This window comes from Canis lupus, chromosome 20 (assembly GCF_048164855.1).
Source record: "Canis lupus baileyi chromosome 20, mCanLup2.hap1, whole genome shotgun sequence".
Taxonomy (NCBI): domain Eukaryota; kingdom Metazoa; phylum Chordata; class Mammalia; order Carnivora; family Canidae; genus Canis; species Canis lupus.
The window spans coordinates 26,632,149-26,655,328 of NC_132857.1; the positions used below are offsets into that span (position 1 = coordinate 26,632,149).

A 23,180-nucleotide genomic window follows, 5' to 3' on the forward strand; every position below is an offset into this window, starting at 1 on the left:
CCATTTCAATTTCTTAATGAGAACAAGAAGTGTCTTCCTTGTCTAACCTCTCTTGGCCCTTTTAGTCAGTTATTTTATCACACTTCTTCTTTTGTCACCCTCTAGATTGAATGAGGCCCTTTCTGTCACCTTCTCAGAGAGGTCTTCTCTTACAGCCTATTTCATTTTAAGAAATAATCCCTTAGACTAAAGGTGAGGAGAAGTAATATCAGTGGTAGCTCTTCGGTGGAGAGAAGCATTATTTGCCTGGCACCTGGTCCATCCAGAGTTCCTTCCCAGAGATGAAAGAGGCTATCAGCAGGAGTGTTCATAGGAGGCAGCTGAGTAACTCATTCGGGAGTGTTATTACCTGCAGAAATGAAAAGAAATTAGAGGGATTCCCTTTCACTCTGACTCCTAGATTTTGAAACTGCCCAAAACAAAGAGCCTTCATGGTGGGGAAATACCTGTAGGATGCATTTGACTTTTGCAGGGGAGGAATTGTACTTCCCCCTCTTTCAAAAATCACCAATTAAGCATTGCCTCTGGGCCCCTTCTTGCATTTTATTATTATTTTTTGTATATTTTCATTGGAGTTCTATTTGCCAACATATAGCATAACACTCAGTGCTCAAAATGTCAAGTGCCCCCCTCAGTGTCCATCACCCAATCACCCCAACCCCGCGCCCATCTCCCTTTCCCCCTCCCCTTGTTCTTTCCCAGAGTTAGGTGTCTCTCATGTTCTCTCACCCTCACTGATATTTCCCACACATTTTCTCTCCTTTCCCCTTCTATTCCCTTTCACTATTATTTATATTCCCCAAATGAATGAGACCATATAGTGTTTGTCCTTCTCCAATTGACTTACTTCACTCAGCATAATACCCTCCAGTTATATCCACATTGAAGCAAATGGTGGGTATTCGTCATTTATAATGGTTGAGCAATATTCCATTGGATATATAGACATCTTCTTTATCCATTCATCTTTCGATGGACACTGAGACCCCATACAGTTTGGCTATTGTGCACACTGCTGCCATAAAATTTGGGGTGCAGGGATCCCTGGGTGGCTCGGTGGTTTAGTGCCTGCCTTCAGCCCATGGCGTGATCCTGGAGTCCTGGGATCGAGTCCCACATTAGGCTCCCTAGAGGAAACCTGCTTCTCCCTCTGACACTGCCTGTGTCTATGCCTCTCTCTGTGTGTCTCTCAAGAATAAATAAATAAATCTTTTTTAAAGATTGGAGTGCAGGTGTCCTGCCATTTCACTACATCTGTACCCTTGGGGTAAATCTCCAGTAGTGCAATTACAGGGTTGTAGGGCAGTACTATTTTTAACTCTTTGAGGAACCTCCACACAGTTTTCCAGAATGTCTGTACCAGTACACATTCTCACCAACAGTGCAAGAGGGTTCCCCTTTCTCCACACCCTCAACATTTGTTGTTCCCTGTCTTGTTAAACATCACCATTCTCATTTGCGTGAGGTGGTATCTCATCGTGGTTTGATTTGTATCTCCCTGATAGCAAGTGATGCAGAGCATTTTCTCATGCACTTGCTGGCCAAGAGCATGTCTTATTTAGTGGAATTTCTCATGTGCATGTTGGCCATGTCTATGTCTTCCTCTGTGAGATTTCTCTTCATGTCTTTTGCCCATTTCATGAGTGGATTGTTTGTTTCTTGGGTGTTGAGTTTAATAAGTCCTTTATAGATCTTGGATACTAGCCCTTTATCTGATAGGTCTTGGCAAATATCTTCTCCCATTCTGTAGGTTGCCTTTTAGTTTTCTTGACTATTTCTTTTGCTGTGCAGAAGCTTTTATCTTGATTAGGTCCCAATAGTTGATTTTTGCTTTTGTTGATCTTGCCTTCATAGATGTATCTTGCAAGAAGTTGCTGTGGCCAAGTTAAAAAAGGGTGTTGCCTATGTTCTCCTCTAGGATTTTGATGGATTATTGTCTCACATTTCGATCTTTCATCCATTTTGAGTTTATCTTTGTGTATGGTGTAAGAGAATGGTCTAGTTTCATTCTTCTGCATGTGGATGTCCAATTTTCCCAGCACTATTTATTGAAGAGACTGTCCTTTTCCAGTGGATAGTCTCCTGCTTTGTCGAATATTAGTTGACCATTCAGTTGAGGGCCCATTTCTGGGTTCTCTATTCATTTTCATTGATCTATGTTTCTGTTTTTGTGTCAGTACCAAACGGTCTTGATGACCACAGCTTTGTAATACAACCAGAAATCCAGCATTGTGATGCCCCCAGGTATGGTTTTCTTTTTCAATATTCCCCTGGCTATTCGGGGTCTTTTCTGATTCCATGCAAATATTAAGAGGTTGTGTTCCAACTCTCTGAAGAAAGTCAATGGTATTTTGATAGGGATTGCATTACATGCATATATTTCTCTGGGTCACATGACATTTTCACAATTTCACAATATTAATCCTTCCAATCCATGAGCATGGATTATTTTTCCATCTCTGTGTGTCTTCCTCATTTCTTTCTGAGGTGCTCCACAGTTTTTAGGGTATAGATTCTTTACCGATTTCATTAAGTTTATTCCTAGGTATCTTATGCTTTTGGGTGCAATTGTAAATGGGATTGACTCCTTAATTTCTCTTTCTTCAGTCTCATTGTTAGTGTATAGAAATGTCACTGATTTCTGGGCATTGATTTTGTATCCTGCCACATTGCAGAATTGCTGTATGAGTTCTAGCAATCTTGGGGTGGAGTCTTTTGGGTTTTTGATGTACAGTATCATCTCATCTGTGAAGATGGAGACTATGCCTTCATCTTTGTCAATTTGAATGCCTTTTATTTCTTTTTGTTGCCTGATTGCTGAGACTAGGACTTCCAGTACTATGTTGAATAGCAGTGGTGAGAGTGGCATCCCGATCATTTCCTGATCTTAGGGGAAAGGCTCCCAGTGCTTCCCCATTGAGAATGATATTTGCTGTGGGCTTTTCGTAGATGGCTTTTAAGATGTCGAGGAAAGTTCCCTCTATCCCTACACTCTAAAGAGTTTTGATCAGGAATGGATGCTGTATTTTATCAAATGCTTTATCTGCATCTAATGAGAGGATCATATGGTTCTTGGTTTTTCTCTTGCTGATATGATGAATCACATTGATTGTTTTACGAGTGTTGAACTAGCCTTGCATCCTGGGGATAAATCCTACTTGGTCATGGTGAATAATTTTCTTAATGTGTTGTTGGATCCTATTGGCTAGTATCTTGTTGAGAATTTTTGCATCCATGTTCATCAGGGATATTGGTCTATAATTCTCATTTTGGTGGGATCTTTGTCTGGTTTTGGAATTAAGGTGATGCTAGCCTCATAGAACGAATTTGGAAGTACTCCATCTCTTTCTATCTTTCAGAACAGCTTTAGTAGAATAGGTATGATTTCTTCTTTAAACGTTTGATAGAATTCCCCTGGGAAGCCATCTGGCCCTGGACTCTTGTGTCTTGGGAGGTTTTTGATGACTGCTTCAATTTCCTCCCTGGTTATTGGCCTGTTCAGGTTTTCTATTTCTTCCTGTTCCAGTTTTGGTAGTTTGTGGCTTTCCAGGAATGCGTCCATTTCTTCTAGATTGCCTAATTTATTGGCGTATAGCTGTTCATAATATGTTTTTAAAATCGATTGTATTTCCTTGGTGTTGGTAGTGATCTCTCCTTTCTCATTCATGATTTTATTAATTTGAGTCTCCTCTCTCTTCTTTTTAATAAGGTTGGCTAATGGTTTATCTATCTTATTAATTCTTTCAAAGAACCAACTCCTGGTTCTGATGATCTGTTCCACAGTTCTTCTGGTCTCGATTTCGTTGAGTTCTGCTCGAATATTAATTAACTCTCTTCTTCTGCTGGGCGTGGGGTCCACCTGCTGTTTTTTCTCTAGCTCCTTTAGGTGTAAGGTTAGCTTTTGTATTTGAGTTCTTTCCAATTTTTGAATGGATGCTTGTATTGCGATGGATTTCCCCCTTATGGCTGTTTTTGCTGCATCGCAAAGATTTTAAACGGTTGTATCTTCATTCTCATTAGTTTCCATGAATCTTTTTAATTCTTCCTTAATTTGCTGGTTGACCCTTTCATCTTTTAGCAGGATGGTCCTTAACCTCCACGTGTTTGAGGTCCTTCCAAACTTCTTGTTGTGATTTAGTTCTAATTTCAAGGCATTATGGTCTGACAATATGCAGGGGACGATCCCAATCTTTTGGTGTCAGTTCAGACCCGATTCGTGACCCAATATGTGGTCTATTCTGGAGAAAGTTCCATGTGCACTTGAGAAGAATGTGTATTCAGTTGAGTTTGGATGTAAAGTTCTGTAGATATCTGTGAAATCCATCTGGTCCAGTGTATCATTTAAAGCTCTCATTTCTTTGGAGATATTGTGCTTAGAAGACCTATTGAGGGTAGAAAGAGCTAGATTGAAGTCACCAAGTATAAGTGTATTATTATCTAAGTATTTCTTCACTTTGGTTATTAATTAGTTTAAATATTTGGCAGCTCCCACATTCGGGGCATATATATTGAGGATTGTTAAGTCCTCTTGTTGAATAGATCCTTTAAGTATGAGATAGTGCCCCTCTTCATCTCTCACTACAGTCTTCGGGGTAAATTTTAATTTATCTGATATAAGGATGGCTACCCCTGCTTTCTTTTGAGGACCATTTGAATGGTAAATGGTTCTCCAACCTTTTATTTTCAGGTTGTAGGTGTCCTTCTGTCTAAAATGAGTCTCTTGTAGACAGCAAATAGATGGGTCCTGTTTTTTTATCCAGTCTGAAACCCTGTGCCTTTTGATGGGGTCATAAGCATGTTCCCGTTCAGAGTTACTATTGAAAGATATCAGTTTAGTGTCATCATGATATCTATTCAGTCCTTGTTTTTGTGGTTTGTTCCCCTGGACTTCTTCTTAAAGGGGAATTTCAAGAGTCCCCCATAAAATTTCTTGCAGAGCTGGTTTGGAGGTCACATATTCTTTCAGTTCCTGCCTGTCTTGGAAGTTTTTTATCCCTCCTTCCATTCTGAATGAGAGCCTTGCTGGATAAAGTATTCTTGGTTGCATGTTCTTCTCATTTAGGACCCTGAATATATCCTGCCAGTCCTTTCTGGCCTGCCAGGTCTCTGTGGAGAGGTCTGCTGTTACCCTAATATTCCTCCCCATAAAAGTCAGGGATATCTTGTCTCTTGCTGCTTTAAGGATCTTCTCCTTATCTTTGGAATTTGTAAGCTTCACTATTAAATGTTGAATGGTTTTTATTGATTTTAGGGGGATCTCTATATTTCCTGGATCTGAGTGCCTGTTTCCCTTCCCAGATTAGGAAAGTTTTCAGCTAGGATTTGTTCAAATACATATTCTGGCCCTCTGGCCCTTTTGGCGCCCTCGGGAGCCCCAATTAAAAATAGGTTTTTCTTCCTCAGGCTGTCACTTATTTCCCTTAATCTATCCTCATGGTCTTTTAATTGTTTGTCTCTTTTTTCCTCAGTTTCCCTCTTTGCCATCAACTTGTTTTCTATGTCATTCACCTGTTCTTCCACCTTGTTAACCCTCGTCGTTAGGACTTCTAGTTTGGATTGCATCTCATTCAATTGATTTTTAGTTTCTGCCTGATTAGATCTAAATTCTGCAGTCACGAAGTCTCTTGAGTCCTTTATGCTTTTCTCTAGAGCCACCAGTAAGTTTATAATAGTGCTTCTGAATTGGATTTCTGGCATTGAATTGTAATCTTAATTCTGTAACTCTGTGGGAGAGAGAACTGTTTCTGATTCTTCCTTTTGAGGTGAGGTTTTCCTTCTAGTCATTTTGCTCAGTGCAGAGTGTCCAAAAATAAGTTGTATTGGGAAAAGGAGCAAAAGACAGGAGAGAAAGAAGGAAAGAAAAGAGAAAGAGAAAAAAGAAAAAAGGAAAAAAAGAAAAAATAGAGAAGAAAAAGAGAAAGAGAAAGAAAGGAAAAATAAAAGGGTGGGGTAAGCAAACAGAAATCAAACAGCAAAAAAAAAAAAAACAAAAACAAAAAACAAAAAACAAACAAACAAAAAAACCACACACACCAAAAAAGAAAAAACAAAAAACACGGGGGAGTATCTTCCTAGTCTGTTTACTTCAAGTCCCTTGACTTCCCCTGGAACTTGTCCGTCCTGCTGGTCTTCTGGGGGAGGGGCCTGTTGTGCTGATATTCAGGTGTTAGCACTTGGGGGAGCTGCTCTGCCCCTGCCTGGTGCAGGGCTCAGTGGGGGTTGTTTACCCCGCGAGGCCCCAGGAGGCACAACCGCAGTGGCGGGGCCAGCTCTGCAGTCCTGGAGTCAGCTCCCGCAGTAACCACGGAGCTCTCTGTCTGCAGGGCCTGGAGGCTCCGGGGCGGGGCCGCTGATCTGCTCAGCTGGGGCAGGAGCGTCCTTGCTGTCCTGGGCCCTCCCGGCCTCTGCCTGTCCCGGGGGAGGCCGGATCCTGGGCTGTGTCCCGGCGCCCTGTGCTCCGGGGCCTGCGCTGTTGGATTCGCGCTCCCGCCCCGCAGCCCCCTCCGCGGAGCCGCCCCCGAGCCCCCCCGAGCTGCTCTCAGTCCCCCGTGCGCGCTACAGCCCTTAGGGAGCTCGGAGCACTCTCCCGGGGCGCAGGTGCCTGTTAGTGTCCCCGGGAGCCCGAGGGCATCCCCGCCCTCCTGGGTCCTGCTCCACCTCCCTGGAGCCCTTTCCCCCCCGGGAAGGTTGGTGCAGCTCCTGCTCCTCCGGGACGGGGCTCTCCTGTCCTGGGGACACTCGCCCCGGCCTCAGCCCGGCTCCTCGCGGGGCTCCTCCCTCTTGGAGGCCTTTTGTGTCTTTCTTTTTCCCCCGTCTTCCTGCCTTGATAGAAGCCGAACTCTTCTCACTGTAGCATTCCAGCTGGTATCTCTTTAAATCTCCGGCCGAATTCGTAGGTTTTCAGGGTGATTTGAAGGCTATCTAGTTAATTTGGTGGGGACAGGTGACTTGGGGTCCCTACTCTTTAGCCATCTTGCCCCTCTTTTCGAAAGAGTAGTATTTCTGATTCTTTCTTTTGTGGTGAGTTTTTCCTTCTCGTCATTATTTTCAGTGCAGAGTGGCTAAAAACAAGTTGTACTGGAAAAAGGAGAAAATGAGAAAAAGGGGGGGGACAGAAAACAAAAACAAGGAGGTGTAGCCTCTGATTCTATATACTGTAAGTCCCTAGACCTCCCCTAGAACTTTCCAGCGCTGCTTGGTCAAGTTCTTGCTCTCCCCCTGTCCTTCCAACTGTCTTCTGCGGGAAGGGCCTGCTGTGCTGATTCTCAGGTGTTTGCACCTGGGGTCGCTGCCCACCCCCTGCCAGGTGCACAGCTCAGTGGGATCTGTTTATCCTATGAGGGCCCTGCTCCCTGGCAGCGCTCCTCAGTCCCAGGTACAAGGTGACACCAAGAGGAACAACAACAGTGATGGCAGCCAGCTCTCCAGCTGTGGAGTCAGCTCCAGCAGAAACTACTAGTCCTCCAGACTGCAGGGGCCTGGATGCTCTGGCCGGGGGACACCGACCTGCACAGCTCAGGCCCACCCACAGCAGTAGCGTCCTTGTTGCCCTGTGTCCTCCCCGCATCCGCCTGTCCGGGGGAGCGCAGGATCTTGGGCCGTGTCCCCAGGCGCCCTGGGCTCCGGGGCCTGCACGCCTGAGCTGCTCCTGGGGCCACGCAGCCCCCTCCACAGTGAGCTGCTGCCTGAGCTACAGCCTAAATATAATCTTTAAAAAAAATTTGCTTTGATACACATTTATCAATGTGTGGTGGCATTGTGTGCTTCTATCTGAATCCTTGGATGTATCCCAAATAATTCTTAATGACTTCCCTGCTTTTATTTCCTTTATTATGGTCCATTTCTTTCTCTTCTGTGCTTACTAAATGCCATGCTTATTAGACTTTTTTGAAATTGCCCCACAGATCTCCAAGTCTCTATTTATTTTATTCATAATTTTTTTCTTTCTGTTATTTAGATGTGGTAATTTTATTTAAGCTTATTTCCTCAGTGTGTCCATTCTGTTCTGGAAACCATTTAGCATTTTTCTTTCAGATAGTATAGTTTCAACCTCTGATATTTCTTTTATTCATTTTTATAGTTTCTCTTCTGATAAAGTTTCTTTTTCTGTTAATTTCAATTTTTTTTTCTTTTACCACATAAAGTAAAATTAGTATATCTACCTTGTTTTTTGTCTTTATTTCGGTATCTGGGGCATTTCAGGGTTTGTATCTGTGTCTTTTCACATGATAATTAACCAAAATCCCTTGGTTGTTTGTTGCTTACATGTTGTAAAATTCTGAATTGTATGGTGGATATTTTTAATGTTTCATTTTGTAGACTCTGGGTTCTGTTATGAATGTTATATGTATTTTCCAACTTTATAAATATATAATTGACATTGTGTAGTTTAAAGGTATATACAACGTGTTGACTTAATATATATTGCAAGATGATTACTACCATAGTTTTGACTAGCAAACCATATTATATAATTGTCATCCTTTGTTTGCAGTGAGAACTTGTAAGATCTACCCTCTTAGAAACTTCTAATTACATAATACACTTAGAAAGTGTATAATACACTTACGTCTTATTACACTTATACTTATACTAAAATCTGCATGCTGCATGTTAGATCCCCAGAAGATATCCATCTTATAGGTGAAAATTTTTCATCTTTGACAAACATCTCCCAATTTTCCTCAGTTCCATTCTATCCTCTATTTCCATGAATTTGTCTTTGATTTATATCACTTAGCATAATACCCTGAAGGTCTTTCCATATTGTCCCATGTGACAGAATTTCCTTCTTTTTATGGCTAAATAATATTTTACTATGTGTGTACATATATACATATATATAGTATTACATTATATAATATATTCATAAGACACACACATTCACAGTTGTTGATGCTATAGACACAATGACCTAAACCAAAGGAGACATTATGCCCTTCTGGATCCAGTGCTACCGTATAACCCTGAAGGAGGCACATGGCACCACTAGACTTGGGGTCCAGCATGCCACGTGGTACTTGTTGAGCACTGTAGTGAATCCACAGTGCCTGCAAAGGCTACTGGGAATCCTCTGCCATATCTCCAGATCTAGCACCTAGGAGGCCAGAGGTAGTGCTATACACACGCTCAGTTACGTGGGCTGGCTGCAGATGCTTGTGTATTAGCAAGTGCCAGTTGCTGACACACATGTAGTGGTGGGACCAGGGCAGGCAACAAGGTCTAGGGCCAACTGCAAGCACACTCACCATGCCTGTCAGCGTGTACTCCTGTGAGTACTGAGTCTCCCCATTAGGATGTGACCCTGTTGGCTGGTGATGGGGTTTGGAGTAGAGGTGTACAACTGGAAGAGCCAGCTGTTGATGAGTATAGTAATGTTAGCCAATGACAGAAGATGGTCTTATCTGGGACCACAAGTAGCTGTATGAGCACTGGTGTGCTCTCCTGAAGTCGCACAGTCTCTTCCTAGGTGAGAGGGTGGTTAAGAGTGTCAGGCCAGTAGCATGCAGCTAGGGAGACTAGTTTCAAGTGTATATATGGAAACAGAGGTCAGTTGTGCAGCTTGAAGCTGATGTTTTGCACTTGCACAGTCACACAGGCCTAGGCTGGCATCTGGTGCAGTTCCAGGCTCTGATAAAGGGTGGAATGAAATAGGAAAAGGGAGGACTCAGGTGGTTGGCATCACAGAACACAAATACCTATGGAACGATAACCAGTGAAATCTGCAGGGGATCTGCAACAGCTGTGCTATCTATTGGCTCCTTCTTTGGTGGTGAAATCTGCTAGCTTTGTATGGATGAGGTCACTGCGAACCATGATTGCTCCTGCTGTGTGACTGCTATTGGTAGCCTCTGCTATTCTTCCTTATTTCTAGCAATCTCTGTATATCTCAGCTTTGCTGGTACTGGTGGAATGAAATTGAAGTAAGACCTTCACATAGTGCCTTAAAATCCTGGGGAAGCTCATTGTTTGCTCCCCTCATCCCTTACTGGTGAGGAGACTTCTTTCTAACTGAGGAGTTTCCATTGGCACCAAGCAATTCCAGCTTGGAGTTGGGATAGTGCAGAGAAAAAGCAACTGTCTTCCTTCTCTTTTTGAGCAGGTATTTTCTCTATTATTGCTCCACTGTGTTGTGGAAGCTCTTTAAATGGACTGCAAAGCTCTCCTAGAGCTGCTTTTGTTTGTAGATAGCTATTTCATTGTTGACTTTTGTGGGGAGTTGGAGGCTGGGATTTCTTGTACCACCATCCTATTGGCACTCCAATGATGAGATGTATTTTTTTTTTCTCCTTTTAGATGTTAGATTCAGACCACAGGTGTTTTATCTGATCTGAGTTTAGTTTTCAAAGCTTTTGCTGTGCTTCTGTGAGTCTGTCCCATACACATACCGCTGAGGGTACAGTCTGATTTATATTATGATTTAAAATCATAAAAATTCTCAAAACATTTACTATGCTGATTTGGTCTGTACTATGCATGTGTAGTTCAGGGGTGACACTGAGAATTAGGTGGATTTCCACAGAGCACAGATAATGCTGTGCTCTGTTCCTCAAGACTGGAATAGCTTGAACCAATTATGAGAGAAAATGTCATCTTCAACTCCACGAAGGTCACTTCTCTAAGTTGTGATTCCCTTCCACATTTTGCCTGCTTTAATTTACTTTGATTAGTTCTTAGGTAGCTTTTTTTCTCCCCCAGTGCCCACCCCAGTCAGAAGTGCCCACTCTGTAGGGCAGCCTATGTTCTGATGCTGGAAGGGCCCTAAGGAGGATGTGGTGCCAGCTGCCCTAGGGAAGGACCCTGCTGAGAACAGACAGTCTCTGCAAGGCTTTGGCTAGGAGAACTGGGGATCTAGGAATGGGGCTGACCCAGTGCCAGTGCTTCACCAGAGCCCTGCCTCCACACTAGGACCACAGGGTGCTTGCTGCATGGCAGGGCAAGGACAGGTCAGCAGCCAGGACCACCGGGTCCATCCTGCTGAGGGGCCTAGGGTAGAGTTCTGCCTGGTACAGGAAAGAGGGCAAGGTTCTGGGGCCCCTTAAAGCTTCACGTCAAACGGATTCATAGTCACTCAAAATGTCTGTCACTTAGTATTTATTCTGAGTCCTCAGAGCTCAGCTACACTTAGGCTGATGTGGGTGTGGTTCGGGGATGGAAGAAATGGGGGCTGGCCAGCCTTGCTCCCAAGCTGAAGTCTGAGGACCGTAGCCACCCAGGCACTGTGAGAGGACCGAGGGGCGTGGATCAGACTTCCCCCAGGTGCCTTGTGGATGGAGAGGAGGCCCACAGCGGAGGCATGGGTTACAAGTATGTAACTTGTCTTGAGATTTTAGTCTAATGAGCAACAGAGATAGGTTGCAGTGTGTTTACTCTGTCACAGCAAAACTGGAAAATTCCTGGTTGTTATTGAAATATTCTCTTTTCCATTGGTTTTCAGCAATATTTCTGTAAGTGCATTTCTTTCTACTTGGCCTAATGTTTAGGACATAAGGCTTCTTAAATATATGTGTTTGTGTCATTCATCAGTTTTGGAACATCCTTATACAGAATGTCTTCAATTTTGCTTTCACTTCATTCATCTTATGAAAAGCCAAAAATATATATTTTATATTTTTTCCTGTATCTTCTGCTGTTGACAATTTATTTTTTAATACTTTTTTTTTCTCTGTGTGCTTCATTTTAGATGCTTTTTTATTCCTTTCTTCAGTTGTGTCTAAATATTTATTAAATCAACCCACTCTGTTCTTTGTTTCAGTTATTCCATTTTTTATATCTCAAATTTCTATTTGGTACTTTTTTGTAGTTTCTAATTCTATGCTCAAATTTTCAAGCACTGCTGATTTACTTATTTGAACAAATAAAGTGTATTTTAAAGATACCATTTGATTTATTCATATTATTTGTCTCCTTATTTTACTCATGTGCTGTGTATTTTGTCAGTTCATTTCCAAAAAGAATTTGAGGCCTAGGATGGTGCTATATTATTACAAAAGATGATCTACATCTTTTATATTCCAAGTTATATGGGTTTACTTCAATTCAATTTTGGGGTTTGAGATTACTTAAATCTGAGCTTCAAAATCCTCGCTTGCTTTTAGTTCATCCTCATTGATAAGGGGCATAGTATTGGTGTTCCAACACAAACTGAATGAGGTTTATCATGGCCTTATATTAGATGACCATAAAAATAACTTCTATAAGCCACTTCTTTAAAATGAACAAATAGCCCAGGGAAAAAGAAAGCCAAAATTCTATGCTTACTTCCCTGGGCCTCCAACTTCTCTAATACTATTGCATGTTAGTTATTTACTATTTTAGGTATTTGTGTTATATTCTTTGAGGAGGGGATGAGTATTCCCATACAAGAGTACTCATGGATATCTGTGTGTTCAAATATGTGGACTGATCAGTATCCACCACAAAACTGGATTTTCCTGAGCCCATGGCTGCCCTTGCAGATGGCATGGCCACAAACACAGCTTTATTCAGCTGTGAGAATATCCCTGTCCTTTCCTTCTTCTATTCTGCACTCTCCTGTGGCTGGGATATGGATATGGTTCTGAGCCACCACAGGTTTTGTGAATGAGTATAGAACCTTGGAATTGGCAGAGATCCAGGTGGAAGGAGCTTGGTATTCATCCTAACTGATCCATCACATTGCCTCGGGCTGTTTCCACTGCTACTTCAGAGAAAAATAAACTTATACCTTGTATAAGCAACTCAGTTTTGAAGTTAATATTTAAAATCAATATATGTTACCAGCTTTTGATTTGGTAATAAATAAAATAGTTAAATTTGAGAATACATAACATTGCTTCCACTAAATGTATTTTTTTATTTAGCATCCTCTTTCAAGAAATGGGCACGGAGTATAAAATTCTGCTCTTTCACATGAAAGTATTCTGATTGTCTGGCAGAAAGTTGTTTATATGAATTTTTAGAATGAAGATTGAGATAAAAAGATATCTCTTTCTACTATTGAAAATGTCAGTAGAAGCCATTTATATGATTTCAGGAAGCTTGTTCAAGTGCTATATCACATCAATAGATTGAGTAGCTCAAAACGCTTCAAATTATCATTTTTAGAGCTGAGGGATTTTTTAAAGCTCAAGATAATCAGTTTTTGTAAAATGACTAAAATGTGGCCCCTGCTGCTCAATCATTGAGTTTGACTCATTGTTACCACTTAGTGTTTCCTTTTCTTTTCTCTTCTGATAAAGAAATTGAGGATGTCTTATAGGAAATATTTAAAAACCACATCCAATTCCTGTAGAAAGTCATAGGAAATGAAATCCATAGCTTAATGTAATCACATAGGGGGAATAGGAGTTAATTTGCTATTCTATTTCAACCTCCTTATTTCCTGTTTAGTGTCTGATGAAGCTGTTAAAGTAATTTTTAAGAAGAAAAAAAAGAAGAGTTTTTATTTAATGTTGAACTTCTAGGAATTATGTGTTGTGAGTGTATGTGTAGGGAGTCAGTAACCTAGGTAACCTAATTGCAGAAGTGACATCCTATTACTCATACCCTTTAAAGTAAGCCTTGTCCTAAATTTTATAAATTTTCCTTATTGGAGTGTGTAGATCACTAAGTTGGTTAAGCATCTGAATCTTGATTTCAGCTCAGGTCAAGATCTCAGGGTATGAGAGCCCTGCATCAGTCTCTGTGCTCAGTGTGGAGTCGGTTTAAGATTCTCTTTGTCTCTCAAATAAATAAATAAAATCCTCAAAATATCTTCCTTATTTTTCATAATTTTATTAAAAATATTTATGCTCTACATCATATATTGCTTTGTTTCACAAGTCATGTTTTAAATTTACATAGATCAAAGCATACTGCACAGAACAATAATTTGTCTGACTTGCATTAAAATACGTTATATAATGTCCCTGACATTTGTTTGTGCTGTTGTATGTCAGTGGATCCATTTATTTTCACTGCTGAACACTATTCCATGTATTTCACTATTTAATTGTGACATGTTGGCCAATATTTGGTTTAATCCCACTTGTTTACTATTTCAAATGGTGAAACTGTACCGCGCTTTAAGTCTCCTGGTACATGTATTCAAAAGAGTTTCTTCAGAAAGTAAAATTGGGGATCCCTGGGTGGCGCAGCGGTTTAGCGCCTGCCTTTGGCTCAGGGCGCGATCCTGGAGTCCCGGGATTGAATCCCACGTTGGGCTCCCGGTGCTTGGAGCCTGCCTCTCCTTCTGCCTATGTCTCTAGCTCTCTCTCTGTGTGACTATCGTAAATAAATAAAAATTAAAAAAAAAAAGAAAGTAAAATTGATGGTTCCTAGAGAGTACACATTGTTAACACTAACAGATTATGACAACCTGTAAGAGTTTATAGGCTGAGCAATTCATAAATCCACCAGCAATATATGAGTTCCATATATATTTGATATTGTCAGACTTTTCAATTTTGTTCTAAGCTGATGGGCATTAAAGGTTCTCATTGTGATTTTAATTTACATTTACATTTACATTTACTGATGGGGTTTCTGATTATTGGGCAATGGCTTTCTACCTTGAAGCCCTTGTCATTTGTTTGTTCTTGTCATTTTTTATTGATGGTTTTTTAAAAAATTCCAAGCCAAGTTTTCTTATCTTTGAAGACAATGTAAAATTCCCCTTATTCAGAATTTTCTCCATTACATCTTATATTATTTTTGTTAGATTTTTTTAACCTGGTAAATTGGACTCTTTTCACTATGCAGCGTCATTTTTACTGCAAGGAATTCTGTGTCTTTAAATAAATTTTATTTTATTTAAAATTTTTTTATTGGAGTTCAATTTGCCAACATACAGCATAACACCCAGTGCTCATCCCTCCAAGTGCCCCCCTCATTGCCCATCACCCAGTCCCCCAACCCCCTGCCCACTTCCCCTTCCACTACCCTTGTTCATTTCCCAGAGTTAGGTGTCTCTCATGTGTTGTCACTGATATTTTCAATGAGTGAAATTTTCTAGTGAATCACCACATAGGTCAAATAATGACAGTTCTCGGGGAATGGGGCTTTTGCCCATTCTGTCCCCCTCATGTGGCTTCCAGGCTGCCATTCTTCACTGAGACTGTGGACTATTGGTTTTCCAGACTACCTCAGGGATAGGGAGGCAGGTACGAAAATTCAGTAGTTTAAAACACCGCAAATCTTGATGATCTTACTGTTCAGCTGTTTTCCTGTAATATATGCTCCATAGATTGCTATAAGCCTTTGGTTAATTTCCAGAGCCTGAAAGAAAAGGTGATTCCAACATTTTTTGCAAGGGTTTTAATTGCTTTTATGGTGGAGAGTTTTATACATTTTTTGAAAAGTTGTTAAGAACTAACTTTTAAAGGAATACGTGTGTGCACACACACAAACACACATGCACACCCCACACAACTTCATCATGTTTGTTGGAGTCATCTTGAATTTATTTGTTAATTTAGGGATGATTAACATTATTTGAAGCAAAACTTTCTTATCTTTGAAGACAATGTAAAATTCCTGTTATTCAGAATTTTCTCCATAACATCTTATATTATTTTTGTTAGATTTTTTACCTGGTAAATTGGATTCTTTTCACTATGCAGTGTCATTTTTACTGCAAGGAATACTTTTCATCCTCAAAATCTATGAAGTTCTATGTAACTAGAGCTGAAACTACTTTCTTTTGTGCCTATATTTTTTGGATGCTATTGTAACCAGGTATTATATCCCTGTTTTTGCTTGGGTAGAGATGCAATTTACTTTGTATGTTGATTTCATATCTAGCAACAGCTAAAATAACTATTCTAAAGTTTTATTTTAGAATAATCAAGAGTTTCCTATATGAACAATCCTAAGATAGGTATATAATGAAAATTTTGTTAATTTTCTAATCAAAATATTTTTCATCTATTTTTACTTCACTCAATGGCTAGGAAATTTAGTAAACTTAAAAAAAAATAAAACGGTGATAGTGAAAACCTACTTTCTGATCATAAAGAACTTCTACGCTTTTACTGTAAGATGTTTATTATATGTTTTAAATGAAATTTTGATTTAAAATAGTTTATACTTACAGAAAATAATTGTGAAGATAGCACAAAAATCAATGTATATTCTAAACCCAGTTTCTCCCATTGTTAACATCTTATATTAGTTTCATCTACATGAGTTTTTCAGGCCTTGTTTTTTATTATCTGGGCATTTTTGAGGAGGATTAGTCAGATATTTTGTAAAATGTCCTTCAATTGGGATTTTCTTAATGATTTTTCTCACAATTAGCTTGGGAGTAAGGATTTTTGGAAGGAAAATCAGAGATAAAGTGCTACTCTCATCACATCATGTAAAGAGCACTATTAATATAATCATTCACCAGAACTTAACACTGTTGATATTAACCTTGATAACCTGGCTGAGGTAGTATTTGGCCAGCTTTTCCACTCTGAAGTTCCTCTTTTCCAACCTTTTTCCAAGCTATAATCCTTGCAAGGAAGTCTCTATGCACAGGCTGCACACAGAAACTGAGGAGATATGCTCCATTTCCTTGAGATAAGAATATTTATGTAAATTATTTGGATGGAATTTTTCTGCAGAGTTGATTTTTCTATTATCCTTCACCTATTTATTACATCATTTATTTATGTCAATATAGAATCATGAATATTTTATATTCTTCCTTAGAAACCACAGCTACTTTTTAAATTGTGTTAAGGAGGAGTCTTGATTCCTTTTATTGGATAATGTCATTAGAAACCAAAATGTGGATGGTAGATGTGCTCATTGTATAGTGGAGTTGTGTCATTGTTTCTAGGCCCTCAGCTGACAGAGCAGGTCATGAGTATATATTAACCCATGTCCATAAACTTTTGGATATTTATTTATATCTATAAATAGGGTGATATATAGCCATAGATACCAAATTTGTACCTATGGGCAAATGTCAGTTGATACTGATTTCCCCAACTTCTATTCATTACCGCCTGAATCATTCTATTATTGTGATTATTCAGTCCCTCCTTGGTTATTTGTAACTTCTCATCGAAGCAATAAGAAACATGGCTCCCATCACCTGCCATCCATTTTCATAACTTTTCAATCTCATAGAGCAATTTTAGAATTTTTTAATCCATGCCTATGCAGGAAATAATTTTATCAAGTAAAGATATACAGTTGTGCAAGCTTATTTTGCTTTTGGTCTTAAAGATTCTACTCATTCCTAAAGTTAACTCTGTACCATTACCTGTCACCCTCTTCATTGAACTTGTTTCATCCATTCATAATATATTTATTTGTAATAAAGTTCCATTGCCTTGTTACATTCTTCATTCTATCCTGGATTCCCAAAACCTACTATATAATTTTTTTTAAAATTTTGATTGGAGTTCAATATGCCAACATATAGCATAACACCCAGTGCTCATCCCAACAAGTGCCCCCCTCAGTGCCAGTAACTCAGTCACCCCCCCACCCCCCCCACCTCCCTTTCCACCACCCCTTGTTCGTTTCCCAGAGTTAGGAGTCTCTCATGTTCTGTCTCCCTTTCTGATATTTCCCACTCATTTTTTCTCCTTTCCCCTTTATTCCCTGTCACTATTTTTTATATTCCCCAAATGAATGAGACCATATAATGTTTGTCCTTCTCCAATTGACTTATTTCACTCACCATAATACCCTCCAGTTCCATTCACTTGTTGTGCTAGAAAATCCTATGGGTTTTGACAAATGTAGTGGTATATGCTCACATTACAATATCACACAAAATAGTTTCACCTTTCAAAACATCTCTTGAGGGGCACCTGGGTGGTTCAATTGGTTGAGTGGCTGCCTTTGGCTCAGATCATAATCCCAGGGTTCTGGAATTGAGCCTCACATTGGGTTCCCTGCTAGATGGACAGCCTGCTTCTCTCTCTCCACTGCTAGTGCTGTCTCATGATCTCTCTCTCTCACAAATGAAAATCTCTCTAACTCCAGAGTTAGGAGTTTCTCATGTTTTGTCACCCTCACTGATATTTTCACTCATTTTTTTCTCCTTTCCCTTTATTCCCTTTCACTAATTTTTATATTCCCCAAATGAATGAGACCATATAAGGTTTGTCCATTTCCGATTTAAAATCCATTTCCCCTTGAATATTCTGGTGGCCTATTCCTTTAGAAAAATGTGAGGAATTTTCCACTGTATGATTACACCACATATTGATGTTTCATTTGCCTATTGAAAGACATCTTACATTAAAAATAGACCTGCCCTACGACCCAGCAATTGCACTGCTGGGGATTTACCCCAAAGATACAGATGCAATGAAATGCCAGGACACCTGTACCCCAATGTTTCTAGCAGCAATGTCCACAACAGCAAACTGTGGAAGGAGCCTCGGAGTCCATCGAAAGATGAATGGATTAAGAAGATGTGGTTTATGTATACAATGGAATATTATTCCAGCCATTAGAAACGACAAATACCCACCATTTGCTTCAATGTGGATGGAACTGGAGGGTATTATGCTGAGTGAAATAAGTCAATTGGAAAAGGACAAACATTATATGGTCTCATTCATTTGGGGAATATAAAAAATAGTGACACGGAATAAAGGGGAAAGGAGAAAAAATGAGTGGGAAATATCAGAAAGGGAGACAGAACATGAAAGACTCCTAACTCTGGGAAATGAACTAGGGGTGGTGGAAGGGGAGGTGGGCAGGAGGTGGCGGTGACTGGGTGACAGGCACTGAAGGGGGCACTTGATGGGATGAGCACTGGGTGTTATTCTGTATGTTGGCAAATTGAACACCAATAAAAAATAAATTTATAAAAAAAGAAAGAAAGACATCTTACTTGTTTCCAGGTTTGGGTAATTATAAATAAGACTGCTATAAACCTTCGCTTGCTGGATTTGTGTGAATACAAGTTTTATATAAATTAGATAATGGATAAAATACAATTCCTAAATTCTATAGTAAGTCTATGTTTAGCTGTCTAAGAAATTGCCAAATTAGCTTCCTAAGTGTCTACACAACTTTACATTTCTGCCAGGAATGAGGGAGAGCTCCTGTTGTTGTACGCTCTTGCCAACAATGAGTAGTCAATTTGCCTTTTGTATTTTAACCATTCTAATAAATGAGTAGTGGTATTTCATTGTTGTTTTAACATTCAATCCCCTAATTATAAATGATGTTGAACAATTTTACATATGCATAAATATCATCTAAAAACTTTGATGAGATATTTGTTGAGATCTTTTGCCCATTTTTCAATTCAAATGTATTCTTGAATCTCATTCTATAGATCTTAAATAGATTCCTTTAATTAGATGAAGGAATTTTCCTTCCTTTTCCTAGGAATTTTTATAATAAATAGATTTTAAATTTGATCAAAATTTTCTATGGCTATCTAACTAGATTTGATTATATAATCAATTTTCCTTCAATTTGATAATGAAATAGGCTATATTAATTGATTTGTTAATATGAACGAAATTAAAATTGCACTTCTGGAATAATTATAATTTCATGTATTACCTTTTTTATACATTGCTGAATTTAGTTCAGTTCTGTTTATTTAGATGTTTTGAATATATTTTCATTGAAAAATTATCTACTGGTTATAGATATTTTTAGGTCTTTTTTACATCTTACATCAATTTGGTAACATATTCTGGAAATTTCTCAATTTCATCTAAGTTAAATGTTAAATACAATGACATGAAATTAATTAAACTAGCATTTCTTAGATTTTGTGCATATTTACTGCTTATACTTATTTCCTTTTTTTATTGCTATTATCATTTATGTGTTCTGTTTTCCTTTTCCTTGGTCATACGTTAAATCATGGGTTTAACAATATTTTGGATTATTTTCATAGAACACACTTTTCACTGTTTATTCTATTGTATGTTTTCTTTTTCTTTTTTTTTTTTTTTTGGAAAAGGTAGACTTTTAATAACTGCTTTTATCACCAGGTTAAGTCATGCAGTTACAAAGTAGTTAGAAATTTTGAAAGGATATTGTTTAAAAAAAAAAAAGCTCATTCTTACATAAATAATATCTAGTACTTCATTGGGACACTACTGTTTAAAAGGCCCTCGTGAAATAACTCCCAAACAAAACACTCAACCCAAGGATGTTTCCAGCCCAGTGGTAATGAAGCTGCGAGCAGAATTCAGGCCTCTCTGGGGACGCCGAGCCAGGCCGAGTCGGGGCCCCTGGCAGGGCTCGGAGCCACCAGCTAGACTCCAGAGCGGGAGTCCAAGTGGTTTTTTCTGGGACGCTCTACTTGAATTATTGTTCAATTAGACAACACAGATCTTCAGAAGAGAACAATTAATTACCATGATAAGGAGGTTACTGCACTCTTTGGACTCTATGTCGTAACTGCGGTTAGTAAATTCTGACAGTCTTAACAAAAATAGCCTCCACCATTGGCAGGTGTGAAGATAACTTAATTCTCCATTGGACTTATTTTTTTGCTGGACAACAATACATGACTGATAAGCTATAAATGATACTGTTTTATATTATAAAAATACTAGCTTCTTTTCATTTATTATGTTTATAGGCATTCACTGCTGGAGTCAAGGTTAGGCTTGGTAAGTGATTAAAGGCAATTTTATTACAGCAGCATGTACTTATTTTATTCTAAGAGAATAAAATGCATAAAGAGAAACAGCTTTTATCTTTGTTGCAATCTGTAAAACTGAGTTATTTTGCTGATGTAAAATACCAGTAAGTCACTTGAGGACCATGCCACCCTCTGAAAATGCCCCACACCTGCTGCTCAGAGGCGTCAGAGCTACCGCGGGTCTCAGACTCGTCCAGAGCCGAGGCAGTGAGCCACTGGCGGCTGCTGGGCAACAGGTGCATTCCCGGCCCCAGGATCTGCCCTGGGGGTCCCACCTTCCCAGAGCAGCCGAGGAGCAAGGCAGCACAGCTGGAGGGAAGAGACCTTCCATTTAAAGGCAAAAATACCCAAATGGCTCTGTGGCACAGGTCGTTTCTAGTTCCATATTCGTTGGCCGGTACATGATCCCCTAACCTTAATTTCTTTTTCTCAAAGGGGCGGATTTGGACTGATGTGTTGAGCGTGATGTCCATTTATCTAGTAAGTCGAGAGAGCACGCGCGAGAGATTTCTGTGGCTACATGTAAACTTGTGAAGGGTCTGCAGACGAAGGGGGGAAGAGGGCGGTGAAGAGGTCAGCCAGGTGTCTATGTGAAGGTCACCCCAGCTTCATTGTAGACCTTGAAGACCTTCTCAATGGCGTTGACGTAGGCGGCCGTTCTCAGATCCAAGCCCAGGTTGTACTTCATGGCCGTGCGCATGATTTGCCGGGCGGAGTGCTCCATGGTGTAAGCTAGGCCAGAGTGCACGAGGTCCTTCTCGGAGGCCTCCTGTCACGAGGTCCTCCTGTCTTGGAATTCTGCTGTGGGCACAACGGGAATAGTTCCACCATGCTTTCCAAATTTCCTTTCCAAGCTCTCTTGAACAGACATGAGCAAGTGGTAGTTAGAATCCCTTTCATATTTGAAGGTCAAACGGCCATAGCTGACGTGATTCAGATTCTTCAGCCACTCAAAGTAAGACACGGTCACTCCTCCAGCATTCAAGTAGAGGTCTGGAATCACCATGATGTTCCTCTCCAGGAAGATCTTATCGGCCTCTGGGGTTGTTGGTCCATTGGCACCCTCAGCAATGATCTTGGCTTTGACTCTGGGTGCGTTGGACTTGGTCAGCTGCTTCTCGCTGGCCCCGGGGATCAGGATGTCACAATCAGCTTCCAAGATGCTCCCTTCATAGGGCTTTGCCTTGGGGAAGCCCAGGAGTGATCCATGTTGCAATTTGAAGTCTTCCAGTTCCTTTGGGTCAATACCATCTGGATTCCATATGCTCCCATCAGATTCACCAACACCAACACATTTAGCACCAAAACGATGTAAGTATCTCATAGAGTGCAGGCCCACGTTACCAAATCCCTGAACAACAAACGTTTTATCTCCAAACCCTGGTGTCATTCCTAAAATACTCATGTAAGATGCTTCATTGATGAAATTTTCAATCCCATGGAAGACTCCCCGGCCAGTTGCAGAGATCCGCCCGTGGATCCCACCGTGACTGATGGGCTTACCGGTAACACAGGCATGGGCATTAATATCATAGTGCCCTATGGTGCTGGCGTAGGTGTCAGCAATCCAGGACATCTCCCGCTCACCTGTGCTCATGTCTGGGGCAGGCACATCAATGCCAGGACCAATAAAGCCCTTCTTTGCCAGCTCCATGGTAAACCTCCTTGTAATCTTTTCCAATTCATTATCAGTGTAGTTTTGGGGATTGATCTTAACACCAGCCTTGGCACCCCCAAATGGCACATCAACCACTGCACACTTGTAGGTCATCAGAGAAGCCAGGGCTTTCACTTCGTCCACACTCACACCAGTGCTGTAACGGATACCTCCCTTGCAGGGCGTGCGGTGCTGGCTGTGCTGGGCCCGGTAGCCCTCGATGACCTCCCAGGAGCCGTCGTCGCGGCGGATGGGGAAGGACAGGCTGAGCACATGGTTGCAGGGCTTGATGATGCGCAGGATGCCGCGCACCCGGTTCCGCCGCTGCTCCTCGGTCTCGCGCGTCCGCAGGTCCTCCACCAGCTTGTCCTCCGCGATGCTGGCGCCGCGGTCGAAGAAGCCCTCCACCGTCTTGAAGAAGTTGGGGAAAGGAGAAAAAATAAGTGGAAAATATCAGAAAGGGAGACAGAACATGAAAGACTCCTAACTCTGGGAAACGAACTAGGGGTGGGGGAAGGGGAGGTGGGCGGGGGGTGGGGGTAACTGGGCGGCGGCGGCGGCGGCGGCGGGCGGGGGCCGCGGGCGCAGGGCTCTTTTTCTATAATTAATTTACGCCATACTGTTTATATTTTCTTCTTTCTAATTTGTATCTTTTTGTTATTTTTCTAAGCTTTAAACTAGACATCTATTTTATTGTTACCTGTGTTCCTTTTTATACTACAAACATTTAAGTTGAAAATAACATCTTTAACTATATACCACAAGATTTGAACAATGTTTTGTAAAATTTATGTCTAAGTATTTCTAATTCTATTTTTTTTTTTTGTACTTTTCTAACTGGAGTTAGATTTGCCAACATGTAGTATAACACCCAGTATTCATTCTGTCAAGTACCCACCTCAGTGCCCATCAACCAGTCACCCCATCCCCCGCCCA

General features: G+C 40.5%; 1 protein-coding gene across 1 annotated transcript; it reads right to left on the reverse strand.

Moving 5' to 3' along the window:
• Positions 1-19,863: 19,863 nt before the first annotated feature.
• LOC140611794 (glutamate dehydrogenase 1, mitochondrial) lies at positions 19,864-22,665 on the reverse strand. Its single transcript, XM_072788686.1, has one exon. It carries the CDS (start codon positions 22,356-22,358, stop codon positions 21,360-21,362), a length of 999 nt encoding a protein of 332 aa, XP_072644787.1. The 5' UTR covers positions 22,359-22,665; the 3' UTR covers positions 19,864-21,359.
• Between the last annotated feature and the right edge of the window lie 515 nt (positions 22,666-23,180).

What these genes read in the sequence shown, in the direction of transcription:
- LOC140611794 (XM_072788686.1), bottom strand. Translation starts at nt 22,358, where the DNA reads ATGACCTACAAGTGTGCAGTGGTTGATGTGCCATTTGGGGGTGCCAAG.